This window comes from Ambystoma mexicanum, chromosome 9 (assembly GCF_040938575.1).
Source record: "Ambystoma mexicanum isolate Mex_15411 chromosome 9, UKY_AmexF1_1, whole genome shotgun sequence".
NCBI lineage: Eukaryota > Metazoa > Chordata > Amphibia > Caudata > Ambystomatidae > Ambystoma > Ambystoma mexicanum.
This window is the reverse complement of record NC_090931.1, coordinates 1078303600-1078318567: the sequence shown is the minus strand read 5'-3', so window position 1 is coordinate 1078318567 and position 14968 is coordinate 1078303600. Positions and strand designations below refer to the sequence as shown.

Here is a 14968-nt window from a genome sequence, read left to right as displayed (position 1 = left end):
CCCAAAAATACCCCAATCCCCTTTCCAACCACCACCCTCCATCCCTACTTACCTGTGGGACCGGGGCTCTGTGCTCCGGTCCCAGCACTCGTCCTGTCTCCCAGCTGATGCCATAGACATGGAAAAGGGGCTTATGCCTGTTTCCATGTGGCGGTGGCCATTTTTCTTCTCTTTTCCTTGGCAAATCGGCTGCGCAAGATGAAAAATAATAGCAGCCATTCACACCCCGGACAAACTCTGGGTTCGAATGGCTTTCGTGCCTGCTCAGGAGGTCTGACATGGCCCGTAACGGTCCCATAGCCCAAACCGCCTTAGCCATTTCTACCCTCCTCAGTGGGCATGAATGCCATAATCATATTACTGTCTAGCCACATGATTATGAGTTCTATCATTGAATTTGAGTAATGAAAAATTCAAACAGTGATAAGACCTGGCAATTTGCAGACTATGTATCACAGCTTTCACAAGAATATTTTCAAACAAAACAATACTTGGAAAGGAACCAACTAGTGCTGAAATGCACATTGAGAGTGTAATCATACTTACTATGTCTGAAAACCATCTGTTGGGAATGTTTGGCCTTTGTTGATCTACGCAGACCACTTTCTTCATATCTTCAAAACTAGGGTCATTCGGCACCACATCGTAGAATGGAGGCTTGTATTCTTCAACAATTCCTACGATGGAAAAACACGTTGGCTTGAAAACGCAGATCAATTATTATTCTGAGCCAGTATTCACATTTGATATGTTATTCTAAGCATAAACAAAGAAAACGGACTTAAAATTAAAGTTTCATAACTATTTCTTTACAGTAAGGGGAAAAAGGAGACATGATTTACTCCATATCCTCAGCATTGTTTTTAAGTGCAAAGAAAAGTTTGCTTTGTATCAAAAAAAAAATGTACATAATTAGGATAAGGAAAATGTAAATCTAAACTAGATTTTCATGCTTAAGGAACACATGGTCTTGAATTTATTTATCCAGAGGAACCCTCTAAATGCAATTCAAAATGTTGTTTAATAAACCAGGCCTGTACATGTTTTCATCAACACAAGAGTCAGGTTGCTAAAGGTTAAGTAAACCGTTGTCTGTACCATCCGGGTATCCACGCACTCCAATAGGAAGTATTAAAGTGCTGAAGCCGGAGTGATACTAAATGTCCAACTGGAGTAAGATCTACAATTGAAATATACAGAAGAAGGAAGTAAAAATACAGAACCAGTTGTCAGTAGAAGGGTGCTCCTAAAATAAGACCTTACAAAATGATAGGAGGATATGAGAGGACTCGGGAATAACATGTGGTCACAAAAATAGCAGGGAAAATACCCAAGAGTCTTCAAACAAAAGTGGTGGTTGAAGAGTCCTTTCTTGATAAAGACTTCCAAGACAAACAGAACAAGCAGCACTGGCAAAGCCAACAGAACTAACTTTTCAAATGTGTGGGCTTTATGAAACAATAAACAAATCATACCATCCACACATGAAAGGCCACATTCATTAAGTCAGTTCTTGCTATAATGACGGCAGTGATGAGTTGTAAGCATGTGTTGCATTATTTAACCACACAGACCGGTTTAATAATGATCACAACAAAAATGAAAATACAATGGGATTCATTTTAGAAGTCTGGGGAGTGCAAATGGAGGTTATAAAAACTGGCACAGAGAGTTATGCCCATCCTAACACCATTCATGCTCTGGCGATTTGGTGCTTTTTGAAGGTGGAGAGGTGCGGTGGAAGGGAATTACCCTTCTACCTCCCTTTTTTACCCACCACCTTCAAAAGCTGACTTATCACCACCAGCATAGCATTTTCATCTTGGCATAAAACCAATGGATTCATATGGAATCGGTCTGCTTTTTACAACAGTATAAAGCAGGCAGATTGCATAGGAATCCATTGTAAATGCTGCCAGCTGTGCGTAAATGGCAGGTGGAGTCTACTCATTTTGCACTGCAGAGTGCAAAACAAAGACGAAAATGCGCTTCTAGCACCATTTTAAACCACCCTTTTGCACTCCGCATTACAAATGACAAAAATTGCCCGGAGATGACCAGTATGCACCCAATTTATGGTCTTTTTCCAAAAAATTTAATGAACACTATACCAAGCAGCACAGCAATAAAACAGCTCTTAAAAGGAACATTCAACAATTCTCTCAAAAACAGCTGGTCTTGCACTTACAAAATGTAGGCCACTGTAAACGCTTTTCCCATGATGTACAAAAGCGAGCAGCAGATTGCAGCAGATTGACACCAGGGCCATTTAGTCTGCATCTTCAAGAGCTCCGCCAGAGAGCTTGAGCTCTTTTGACAAGACACTAAATAGAACTACTGTTGCAAAGGTACACCTGGAGATCATGTAGCGTTTATAGAAATAGCAGACCAAAAAATTAAGCTTGTAGGCATTTAGATATATTATAGTGCGTCAGTTGCTGCACTATAGTTAAGGTGAATGACATGAGTCATAGGAAATCTGAAAATTCTATTGCTAATAACTTTTGACTTGCATGACGGAATTGGCTAATATCTTACTAAACAAAAAGTGTCTCGCACCCCCTCCCCTTCACCGCTACCCTCCCTCCAACTGGAAATTATGGGAAAGATTAAAAAAATGTATTAGGAAAGCAAAAAAAGCTGTTTTCGGCCTACTCCCATTCATTTTCCCATAGAGAAAACGTCAAATTTAATCAAGACTAAGCGCAAAAAACGCTGATATGGATTGGACCAAATAATCAACTTGTGCACAAAGCTTTGACTTACTTTCTGGGAAATGTTTGGGGTTATTCCATTCAGTAGTTTTTAAAATATTTAACTGGGAAGGGGGTGCCCCATTCTCCCAAAAATATATCTATACCTCCCATGGAGCTTTGCAACAGGGAGACTTTTCAGAAATGGAAATCCGCTATTTTCTTTTTGCTCAATGTGATTGATTACCGCAGCAATATCGGGGGAACACAAAAAACAAAGTGCAAAAAATCTATATGGTACTGGAAAAAGGTTGAACTCTCATCAGGCTAGAGGTGGGAAGGGGGAACATCATGTGCAGTTGGGGGTGGTCTAGAGAGCTAGTTACAGTTGGGACGTTTTTGCATTATCTGGGGAATACCGGGAGAATCTCACGAGATTACTGCAGTAATAAGTCATAGACATGTACAGAAACCAAGATGCGTCACATGAAGCAAAGAGAGAAAGGAAGTAATGGGAGGTGGGCCAGGGAGGTTTAAATTAACTGAGGTGGGTGGGGAGGAGGGGCATAGGGAAAAGGAAGGAGGGAAATGGGGATTTGTACCCTTTTTGAAGGCAAACAAAGGCCACTCCAAATCAGGGTTATTGAGTTGGAGAAGGTGCCAGTGTTTGTAGATCATTTTTTTTTATCTCTTTATGGTGGGAGTTAAAAGTAGTCACGCATACAATTCGTTGGTTGGTAATGTCAGGTCTATTTTGCCTGGTAAGTAGTATATCGCGGTGTTGGCATCTGGCTCTCTTCTGAGCCTGTTTAAGTAAATATGGGGGATAACCTCTAGCCGTTAGTCTGGTAGAGATGATTCCAGTCTGTGTGGAATAATCACTGGTTTTAGTGCAATTACGCCTTGCTCTCAAAAATTGCCCGTAGGGGATACTCTCCCTGAGGACCTGCGTGTGAAAGCTATCAAATCGCAGAATGGTGTTACAATCTTATTCTTTACGAAATAGATCTACAAAAATGTGATCCATGTCAATCTAAATGGCAAGGTCCAAAAATGGAAGCGAGATGTTACTGGTTGCCATAGTGAATTTCAGGTGAGGATTTAAAAAATTGATCCATGGGAGGAAAGTTGTGTAATCACCCTTTGTTGTGTCCCAGACCATTTTTATATCATCTATATATCTCTTATATAGACGTATCGCTGCAAAGAAGGGATTAGAATCATGTAAAATGAGAGGCTTCTCTAACTGCCACATGTACAAAATTGCGTAATAAGGGGCGAAGGACACCCCCATCGCTGTGCCCTTTACCTGTAATTAATAAGAGTTCTTAAATCGGAAATAATTCTTAGTAAGAGATAACTCCAATAACTGAATCAGAAATTCACTAGGAATATGTTGGGTCTCAGGGCGACTGTCCAGAAAGCTTTTGATAATCTGTAGGGACTCAGCTTGGGGTATATCAGAGTAGAGGGACTCTACATCCAAAGTTATTAGCATCTCATGTTCCAGATTGAAAGGTACATTTTCAAGATGTTTAATGGTATCTGTAGTATCCGATACATAAGTATCGGTGTTAGCTGCTAGAGGTTTCAAAAAATAGTCTAGAACCACCTACCCATAGATACCAGTGTAGCACATGAGATTGGTGGCAGCTGCACCAGGTACTGGTTGTTGACTGTTTAGGTCAAAATGGTGACAAGTGATGCAACCTGTTTTTTTACCATCATTGCACTTTAGCTTGTCAGATTATTCTTAAATTTAATTTGATACTGGGGACACTAATAGGACCTTACAGGGGATATTGTTCCTTTTTCTTAACCCCTGGTGTATTTTGCCCCCTCTCTTTTTTTGTATATTTTTTTTCCGCCACATTTTTTATGGTGGATTTATTTTTTGTGCACTATGCTCCTAATTTGCATTTGCACTGTCCACTTTATGTCCATCCTGCATTGCAGGGTGTCTATTAGATAACTATGCACTTTAATTGTATATATTTAATATTGACTGTTTTTATGCTGTTTACCATGGATTCAGCACTATGTATGATGTAATGCAATATGTGAATAATAAAGATTGATTGATTTTACACTATCCTTGACCTGGCCTATCCCCTCATTGGGCTCCTATACCGAGAGTAATTTACTCCGCTTGATTTCTCTAGTGGTTTGCTCCACGTGACCACACTCCTTGTTGCTTGTTCTGTTACTCCCCTGGGTCTACGTGGTTGGGGACGCCTATTCTTGATCATACATGAGCACATGCATAACATATGGTATTCACAATGACGAACACAATTAGAGGCCGGCAATATAGCTTAGTGGGTTGAGCGCTCGCTGCTGCGATCTGCGTTTGATCTGCTGGTCATAGTTTCAAATTCTGGCAAGGCCAACTTAGCCTTTCATTCTTCCGAGGTCGATAAATGCGTACCAACTGCGGTTGGGTGATATTGTAAGTATATGTGTTCTACGTAAAGCGCTTAGACGCAAGGGGTATATAAATAACATCCTTAGATCATAGGGGTCATCAACCGCGGGGGTGGGGGATGCCGAGTTAACATGATCATTTCCCACATCCACTGAAATTCAGGTTTATTTTGCATTACATTTGATCACCGTAACTGTCCTTAACTAAAGTTTTTTCAAGGAATATAAAAATACATTTATATGCCACACATTACTTACCGTAATCTGATGGTTGTATCTGCTTAGATTCACACGCTGTGCATAGGCAGTCATCTAGTGGTAGGTGCACAGAGTATTGCATCTTGTTTCCGATGTTCGAAATATGGACGTCGACTGGGCGTGTTTGGAATACTATCCCTAGTGTGACATCTACCCATGATCCTTGATGCGTCAAGGTCCCTTTGATTGTTTTGTTTCGGACATGAGATAGCACAAAGTGTATGCGTGAGTACAGGAAGTAAAGCAAGGTGTAAGGTGTCTATGTACCTGCAACTCCAAGAGGGGAGAAAAGGTGGGCACATATGAATCTAAGCAGATTGAAGCATCAGAAATATGATTACGTTAAGGAATTTAGGTCTTCTAAGGCTTGTGGATCTGCTTAGAAGCGCATGCTGTGCATATACTAGTGAGCAGTACCAGAAGGTGGTGGGTTGTTTGAAGGCACAGCAGCAAAAATATGTCTTGGCAACACCTGTGCATCACTCTTAGACTGTGTATCTAAGCAGTAATGATGTGTAAAGTGTGAATGGAACTCCCAAGCAGCTGCCCTGCAAATGGCTTCTAAAGGTACATTTGCAATGAAAGCTAAAGTAGCCCCTGTGCCTCGAGTAGAGTGCTCTAGGCGTGAAAGGTAAAGAACACATCTGGATGCATTCCACAATACATTTTGAAATGGACTACTTGGAGACAGGATCCATGTCTCTTCCAGTGGTTATGGAAACAAACAATTGGTTTGTTTTTCCGCAGTGGTTTAGACTTATTGATGTAATACATCACAGCTCTCCTCACATCTAATGTATGGAAGCTCCTCTCGGCTCAAGAAAGCTGGAAGTTCTAATGACTGATTGAAATGGAACTTCGAGATTAATTTCGGAGTGGAGTGTGGATGTGCGCACAAAACCACTTTGTCCTTGTGAGTGATAAATGGATCTTGAATTGAGAGCGCCTGCAGTTCACTCACTCTCCTTACTGATGTAATGGCCACGAAAAGCTGTCTTATAAGTGAAGCATGTAAGATTGGCATTGGCTCAAAAGGAGGGCCCATAAGTTTAGAAAAAACAACATTGAAGTCCCATCCGGGCGTTGGATTTGAAATTGGAGGGTGTAATCTTTTGACTCGTTCTAAAAAATGCTTTAATGACGGGGACCTTCCATCATGAAACTTTACTTTGAGAGGTGGTGTATGCAGAAAGAACAGCTAGATGAACATTAAGTGAATTAAAGACTAGTCCTGAGTCCAAGAGGTAAAGAAGGTATATAACAATATGAGAAGGTGTGCCGTCAATTGGATTTATGCTATGTGAATTCCACCAAATGACAAAGCGTTTCCATTTATTAAAATGACAGTGTCTAATATTGGGTTTACGTGCCTCCTTAAGGATGTCCATGCATCTTTGTGGCAGGTTTAAATGTCCAAACTCTATGAACTCAGGAGTCAAGCTGCTTGGTTCAGTGTTTGAGGACATGGATGCAGTGTTGACCCCTGATCTTGGGACTGCATGTTGGAAGGGCATAGTAGTTTGGCTAGAGGGCAGAATGACTTTGTCATTAGATGCAAGAACTACGGTTGACAGGCCCACATTGGTGCCATCAGGATACATTTGACTTTTTACTGGTGCATCTTGTGGACTAACTTGTTGTGGAGAGGAGTAGGGGGGTGGGTGGGGGTTTAAGTGGCAGCATAAGCAATCTCCCTGACCAATTAATCCACAGGGCATTCCCCTTGGATCTTGTTTGGGGACTCCTGGAGGCATAGTCTGGGCATTGTGCATTCTCCAGTGTTGCGAAGCGATCAATTTCTGGATTACCCCAGTCTGAGAAGACGCTGTGTAAAATGTTTGCATGCAACTGCCATTCGTGTTATGCGGGAAGTTGTACGTTTCTTCTGAGCACATCTGCTAGGAGATTGTGTCCCCTGGAACATGTTGGGACAGGAGGAACATTTTGTGACTCACTGCCCAAAACCATATGCTCTTGGCTAGTTTGGACAGACCTGGTGAGTGTGTTCCACACTGTTTGTTTATAGAAAACATGGCTGTTATGCTGCCTGTTAGGACCAGGACGGTTTTCCCTTGCAGCTGGTGTTTGAAGGTCTTCAGGGTTTTGAACACTGCTAGTAGTTCCGAAAGGGGTATCAGGTAATATTATCCCCATATATATGGTCGCCGTAAATAATATCGCAGGGAAAAGGTTGTGGCGATATTATTTGGGTGACCATATATATGGGGACAGGGGCAACAAAAAAAAAATAGTTTGGGAGTTGCGGGGGGTGTCCCCCTCATGTTCCATGCAATAATGTCGCCACAAAAACAGGCCATTTTTCGGCGATATTTTTGCATGGTGAGATTTTTGTGGCGACATTATTACATGGAACCCCGAAAAGGTTGATGTGCTTGTCTGCTAACGACTGAGTCCGCATAACGTGCGCTGTATGGTGGAGAAAGTGTACCCCCACCCTGACAGGAATGAGTCTGTGGTTAGAGTGGCTTCTACTGTGGGGGTGGTGAATGATTTTCCCTTCAAAAGATTCTTTTGTCGACCACCGCAGAGATAGTACGAGGGACTGCTAGCAACCACTAGATCATCCCATTGATTACTTGCTTGACACCACTGTTTCGCGAGCCACTCTTGCATTGGACGCAGGCGGGCATGGGTCACTAGGTAAATGGAGGAAGCCATCATTCCGAGCAGGCTCATGGCATTTCGCACCTGATGACCGGCTACATATTGTGGAATTTCAGATAGCATGCTTTGGATGCGTTCATCGTAGGGCTAGGCAAGTCTGTCTTTTGTCCTAATTAGTGCCTCAAGAAACTGTTTTACTTGGCTGGGAACAAGACAATGTTTTTCTCATTGAGAACCCTAGTTGGAACAGTAGGTCGATTGTATCTTGGGTGTTTTAGACACCCCTGAGGTGTGTCTTCTGTAATGAGCCAGTCGTCTAGATAAGGGTACACTGGAATGGACTGTCTGCGCAGTTGGGCTGCCACCACTGCCAGAATCTTGGTGAACACCCTTGGCGCTGATGCTATGCCGAATGGAAGCACCTTGAATTGGTAGTGAGTGTCTCCTACTTTGAACCTTAGAAACGTCCTGTGTGCATGCAACATTGAAATAGGGAAGTATGTATCTTTGCTTTCTAAAGTTGCTATGTAATTCCCCCCGTTTCAGAAGAGGAATTACCACTTGCATAGTTGTCATCCTTAATTTTTGAGGCTTGGCATACTGGTTTGCAGTATGCAGATCTAATGTAGGGCGCATGGTTAAGTCCTTTTTAGGTACAAGAACGTATACACTGAATAGACACCCTTGTTTACCTCTAGAACAGGGAAAGTTCGATCACTCCTTTCTGTAGCAAGGTTTCCGACCTCTGCCTGTAGGATGAATCTGTGGTCTTGCGACATCCTCCTGGATCTTGGCGGATGGTAACGGGGTCTTTGAAGGAACTCTATAGCATAACCATTGGCTACTGTTGTTAACACCCACCGATCTGAAGTTATCTCCTCCCATGCGTGAGTGAATGATGTAATTCGACCTCCTACTGGAGATACATGGGAGGGGGCCCTGATGGGCAAGTCATTTATTGGTAGGGTAGCCTCGAGTGGCTGCGCTCCTACCTCTACCCTTGCATCATCAAAAACCTTGAAGCTGTGAGGTTTGGAAATTGAACGATGTACCCTGGAATACGTACCAGGGAGAAGAACCTGAGGAGAACCCCAATTGAGTGGGTCTGGACAATGTTTGGGAACTAAAGGAACAGCAGGTGTTGAATACTCTGCGTTGAACGTTACCGTTTATTGGAGATCTGGCTCAAGGTATTTAATGTGTCATGCTCCTTTTTGGCCGTTTCCAGGGCATCGTCTAGAGCTTTCCCCAAACAAGACCAATTTTTCAACTGGCTTATTAATAAGAGTGGCGTGATTTTCTGGTTTAAAACCAGAACTGCAAAGCCATGAGTGTCTTTTTAATACAGTACCCTCAGCAAGGATCCTACCTGCCATTTCTGCAGAGTCAAGAGTATTTATTCTTTAAGATGTTATGTGTAATTTGCCTAACTTCTCTGACACTCTTCTTTCCTATAATTGAGACTTTATAGCCTCAGGGACAGTATCCAAATTGTTTTGGAGTAACCCCCATTGAACATCATTGTAACTTGCCGCCAAAAGAGTGGTGTTCGCAATGCGTGTTGAGGAAGCGGCAGTAGTATTCAGTCACTCTCTTTCCCAGAGCATTTTCATAATCTCGCTATCGATTGACATAGTGCCATTGTCTCTAAAATGGCAAGGTTATCCCTGCCCGTTCCCCACCCACCACACATCCCTTGTCCCAACTCCCTTCGGAAGCAAACCTCCTCCTCTTTCTTCCCAATCTAACAATACGAGTTCCTCTCGCTCCTAGCACAAAGCCGCCCGTCAGGATCCCCTGAAGACCCATGCCTGCCCACACCCCTTAAATACATCTTAACATCAACCTGCAGAGGCAGCATTGCATGCTCAAACCTTAACCAATACCTCACACCGGGAATCTTCCCCGAAGCCTTCAAAACCTCCTATATCAAACCCCTCCTCAAAAAGCAAATGCTCGATCTTCTGATTCCCCAGAACTACCGGCCCATTTGCAAACACATGGACCGCACAGCGTACAAGAAGCTCTTCCACTTCACTAAATCCAACCACCTTCTTGGCCCTGCCCAATCCTCCTCTGAAGAATTGAGTCCTCCCTGGTGTCTGTTTGGGATGGCCTAAAAAGAACAGCGGACGTGGAAGGATTTGCTGTGCTCATTCTTTTTGACTTCTTGGTCGCCTTTAATACTACTGACCACACCATACTCCTAGACAGGCTATGCACCTTAGGAATCAAGGTCACTGCTCTCACATGGATCTCCTCCATCCCGAATCACTCGCAAATCATGATCCTCCACCCTTTCACCTTCACATGTCGACCAGTGTCGAGAGGGGTTCCACAGGGCGCATCCCTATCTCCCCTCCTCTTCAATATCTATCTCAGTCCACTCCCTGAACTCATCCACTTCCATAATCTCACCTGCTACAATTACGCAGATGATAGGCAAATGATACCCAGATCATCCACAAAATCCCAAAATCGCCAGGCACCACCCGTCCGGATCTTTCATCATGCCTCTCAGATATCGACCACTGGATGATTAACCACCTCATTTTCTACCCTGAAAAAAACTGAAATCTTAGTTTGCTCTCCTTCCCCAACCTAACCTCTGGCCTTACTCTCTAGGCCTCCCCCCGTAAACCTCTACTTCGGTGAAAAAACTCAGATACACACTGTACTCTAATCCATCCCTCTCCCAACACATCGACTGTGTATTCAGAACCTGCATTTTTCACCTACCCATCGGCGAATCTTGCCATACCTCACCAACCCACATAGAATATCTGCCATTGTCACCATCATTCTCTCCCGCTTAGACTATGCAAACTGCGTTTATCTAGGCGCACCGGCGTATCAACTTCGGAAACGCCAAAGAATTCAAAGTGCTTCAGTGGCCTCACACCTAGAGAACATATCAGCGCTGCACTCAGTCCTATACACTGGCTCCCTATTGGTCGACAGACTACCTTTAAAGCCATGTGCATTCCTAACCGTGCCATCCACAACACTGGTCCCAAATTACTCCAAGATAAACACACACTCTGCCGACCCTCCAGGACCCTCGGAACCCATGCAGCACTTTTCCTAGTTATCCCTCAATAGAACTGCACCAGACTGGAGGGATCCTCCTTCTCCATCCAAGCTCCCACCATCTGGAACTCACTCTCTCTCCACATCCGCCACATTGACAACCACCTCACATTCAGCAAGGCCCTCAAAACCTGGGTTTTGCCTTCCTCAGAAGCATCTTAACACACTAAGAATCAAATTGAAATCAGTAGTGGGAAAAATCTTTGCAGCCTAGGAGTTGAACAATGCACAGCTCATTAATTTGAAAATGATTTTTTTTTTAATGAATTCACCTGAGCCTTAACATATCATTACTATTCCAGTCGAGTCCCATGCAATGCTAGTTCCAACACTAAAGGCTCTTTAGGCTTGCCAATTCTCCCCAACACCTACAGGCTCTTGTCACCTTAAAACCTCCAAAATAAAAATTATAAATTTACCACTTACACATTTCTTGGAGGATGAAATGAAGCGGTTAGGCAGACAGATTTTTGGAACCGTTGTTTTGAATGGCCTTTTGGTGAGGATTCTGTCCATCAGTCCTAAACTTCGACTATTACTCCCATTAAAATGCAAATACTGCCAAGAAAGAAAATGGGGAGTAAAAATACTCCCATCAAAAAATACAAAAAAAACCTGACAAACCGGATGCCCACATCCCCTCATTCCACCCACACAGCACACCACGGTTATAAATGTTCAGATCAGAGGGACCAACAAAGCAGTGAAAATGAAAAGGAGCTTTAAAGTTCAAAATGCAGCTTTTAATTTTCATTTGCAAAAGAATATTGATTACAAAATCATATGTGCACGTGTTTTAGAGTTGCATTTTATTTTTACTAGATGGGAAAATACCAAACTGGGAATAAGAATTACTAAATAAAATTTTTTTTAAAAAAAGGAGGTTAAAACCTCCCACATGAAAATCTTATCTGAAGCTCTGACTTCTATATTATTCTACCAAATGATATCAGATACTCCATTGGGTGCACAATTATCAGCTGCTTCAACTGTATCATACTTACCCAGTGTGATCTTTTTAAATGAGCCAAATATTCTAGTTAATGTTTGCCAAGTTCAAGCCTTGGGGTGTTATGCCATATGTATCCAGAGAGCTTCGATCCAGAAATTGTGCCCTAGCAACGTTGACAAGCTTCTACCAGAAAAGCAATGGAGGACCTTCCGACTCCTCCCTGAACTAAACTCTGGAAATCTCTGCCCAAACATCTTTGCACAGAAGACAACCACCTTTGAATGCCTTACAATTTAACAAACACCAGCACGGGAATGGCACAGAATCACTTTCAAAGAGCCACACTGGCAGTAACATCGACCCCACAGGACCTTCCCATACAAATATACTGCAAACACACATGCAACTCATCAGCAAATGATTATTGGGCAACTGGCTCATTTGGGTTGCGTTACACGCAAACAAAATTGAATCTGACCAATACTGCCCAGAAACGAATATACCTCTACGATGATACTCTGGGGTAGTACCAGATTATCTCGCTCCTGGGTGGCTCCCAATGCATTAATGAACCTGACTACATTCTAAACCACCTACCATCCTACACAACACACACTCATACCCCTGGCCAACTGCAAGCAGCAGGCATATGCCTATCTTCCATACCACTTCAACATTAAGCTAGGACTGCTCCATGACATCCCCCACACAAACCAACTATTAAACTAGACTTGCAACTTTCTAATTCACCAGATCTTTATTTCTCCCTTCTGAATAAACACACATCCAATTGTTACCAGCACAACCCACAGAACCAGAACGGCACTCAGGATTCTGCTGCTTCTGTTTTTGTATCCATGTTGCCCTCTAAATTCAGTCTGCCGAGCTCTGCACTTGGTTCGCCCTCAACTGACCGGCTCTGCCGAAAAGTCCTTAGTGGTTTGGTCCCTACACCCTCCTGGATCCGATCCCAGTCTGTCCTGTGGCACTGATGGCTTCAACAATCTCCATAATCCAAAGGATGGTTCAAGGGTTTTTATTGACAAATAATACAAAATTCTTTAAGAGGATCTTGTTAGGCTGCAAGCTGGCCCAAGTAGTGGCGTTCCCTGCCTGGTCTCCTGATCTCTTATGGGCTCCCTCCACACTAACCTGGGCTTCCATAACACCCAAAGCAATCTCAAGACTAGAAATTGGTAACCCTATTTATTTAGTCTAGCCAGTAGGCAAGAGTCTAAAGGCTGAAGCCTTAACTGTCCTACTCCTTCTGGTTCTTTCTAAGAGTTCCCTGCTCTAGCAGCTCTCCCAGTATGGTATCGGTATGATTCAAGATTGTGCCTGGATCGTATGTTCTACCTCTTTCGCTCTCCCTCTCTTTCACTCCTCTACCCGATTTGCTTAGCTCCTTGCTCTACTGACTGTTCTACTCCATCTCTCTACTAGTTCTTCCTAGGTTGCTTCTCAATGTGTCCAACTCCCCCCCCCCCATTTCATTTTCCTCATCCTACTTTCCCTCAAACTCTCCTCTTCTATCTCTCCGGCCTTCTCGCATTCATCCTTTCTCCACCGAATACTCGCTCTGGTCTTCAGCCTCCACGTTCCTCTAGCAAATTCATTCTCTCTCGCTCCTAACCCTCCTCTTCCACCAATTATACCTTCCTAGGTCCACCTCACATGACTCCAACTTCTTTCACCTCTCCTATAGTCATCCCCTTAGTCCCCTCTTTCTCACAAACCCCTCTCTCCCGCAAACACTCTCCTGCAATAAACACACTCACCACTTCACTCTTAACATTTGGTACCACTCGCTCACATTCAATACCTTACTTGTAGATGCATCCACCACCATCACAGACTCCTCAGAACTCTGTTCCGCCTTACAAAGTCCTTTTGTCGCTAACCACTTGCACCTTTAACCTGAACACCTTTCACTCAGGTTTATCTCTGTGGGTCCTTTGTACCCAGGACTTCCTGTGTACATTCTCCATCCCCCCTCTTCAACTGGCTCTATGACATGCCTGACTGAATGCCAATTTAATCCTGCACTTCTCCCAAAGGGTGGGCCAGTTGACATAACACTTCATAAACCCCCTTTAGCCCTATGGCCCTGTACGCAGGTCGTTGTGTGGCCCCTGCAATCCTTTCTGCTTGGTGTTCAATCAGCATTCTCTGCTGCCATCTTCATGGTATAATTGGTTTCCTGTATTCCAGAGGCTGATTGTCAGTGGAGGCACATGGGCTTCAGCACTGCTGGCGACTTCTTTTGGCTGTTTGTTCTGTTCACTGGACAGCAATCTGGTACTTGCCGTCCTGCAACAAATAAAATAAAACTGTCCAGAATGGGCTTTTAAGTCATACAGTGGTATCAAGGGGTTTATAGTCATAATTTCGAAATCAAAAATTTCGAAAGTCAAAAAGTCGAAAAGAAAATGTCGAAAAAAATAATGTCGAATTTATTTTTAATGACGTTTTTTTTCGAAATGGGGGGGTTCCCCCCCAATCCCTGTTTTTTGTTTTTACCTATTTTCTTTATATAAACTAGAGCCCAAAAAAAAATATCGAAAAAAAAAATAATTCGACTTTTTTTTCGACATTTTTGATTCGACTTTTTTGCCATTCGAAATTTTGTATTCGATATTATGACGGGACACCGTATCAAGGATGTCGCTGGAGGCACATTCATGGGGCTGAGGCCCTCCCACCTATGTGGAAGGATTGTTTGTGTCGTTCACCTTGATAGGCCACCTACCCCAGGTTGGGAGGTGCTCCCCGTGCCATCCTCCCACCCCCTCTTTCCCCGTCAGGATCAATCCCCTGACTCTGTCATAATGGGCTGACTGACTGGCACGGTGCAGGTGTTACCATCATAACAAACCCTTAGGCCCACTATCGACGTAGGAGGTGCCTTCTGCCATGCCAGCATACA

General features: G+C 43.3%; 1 protein-coding gene across 3 annotated transcripts in view; it reads right to left on the bottom strand.

The window, feature by feature from the left end:
- Positions 1 to 14968, bottom strand: part of ACVR1 (activin A receptor type 1) — a 903677-nt gene that overhangs the window by 67737 nt on the left and 820972 nt on the right. For all 3 annotated transcript variants that reach the window (XM_069616402.1, XM_069616400.1, XM_069616401.1), the window contains one exon: positions 547 to 677. In XM_069616402.1, the coding sequence (XP_069472503.1) occupies positions 547 to 677 (131 nt within the window). The remainder of the gene's footprint in view (positions 1 to 546; positions 678 to 14968) is intronic.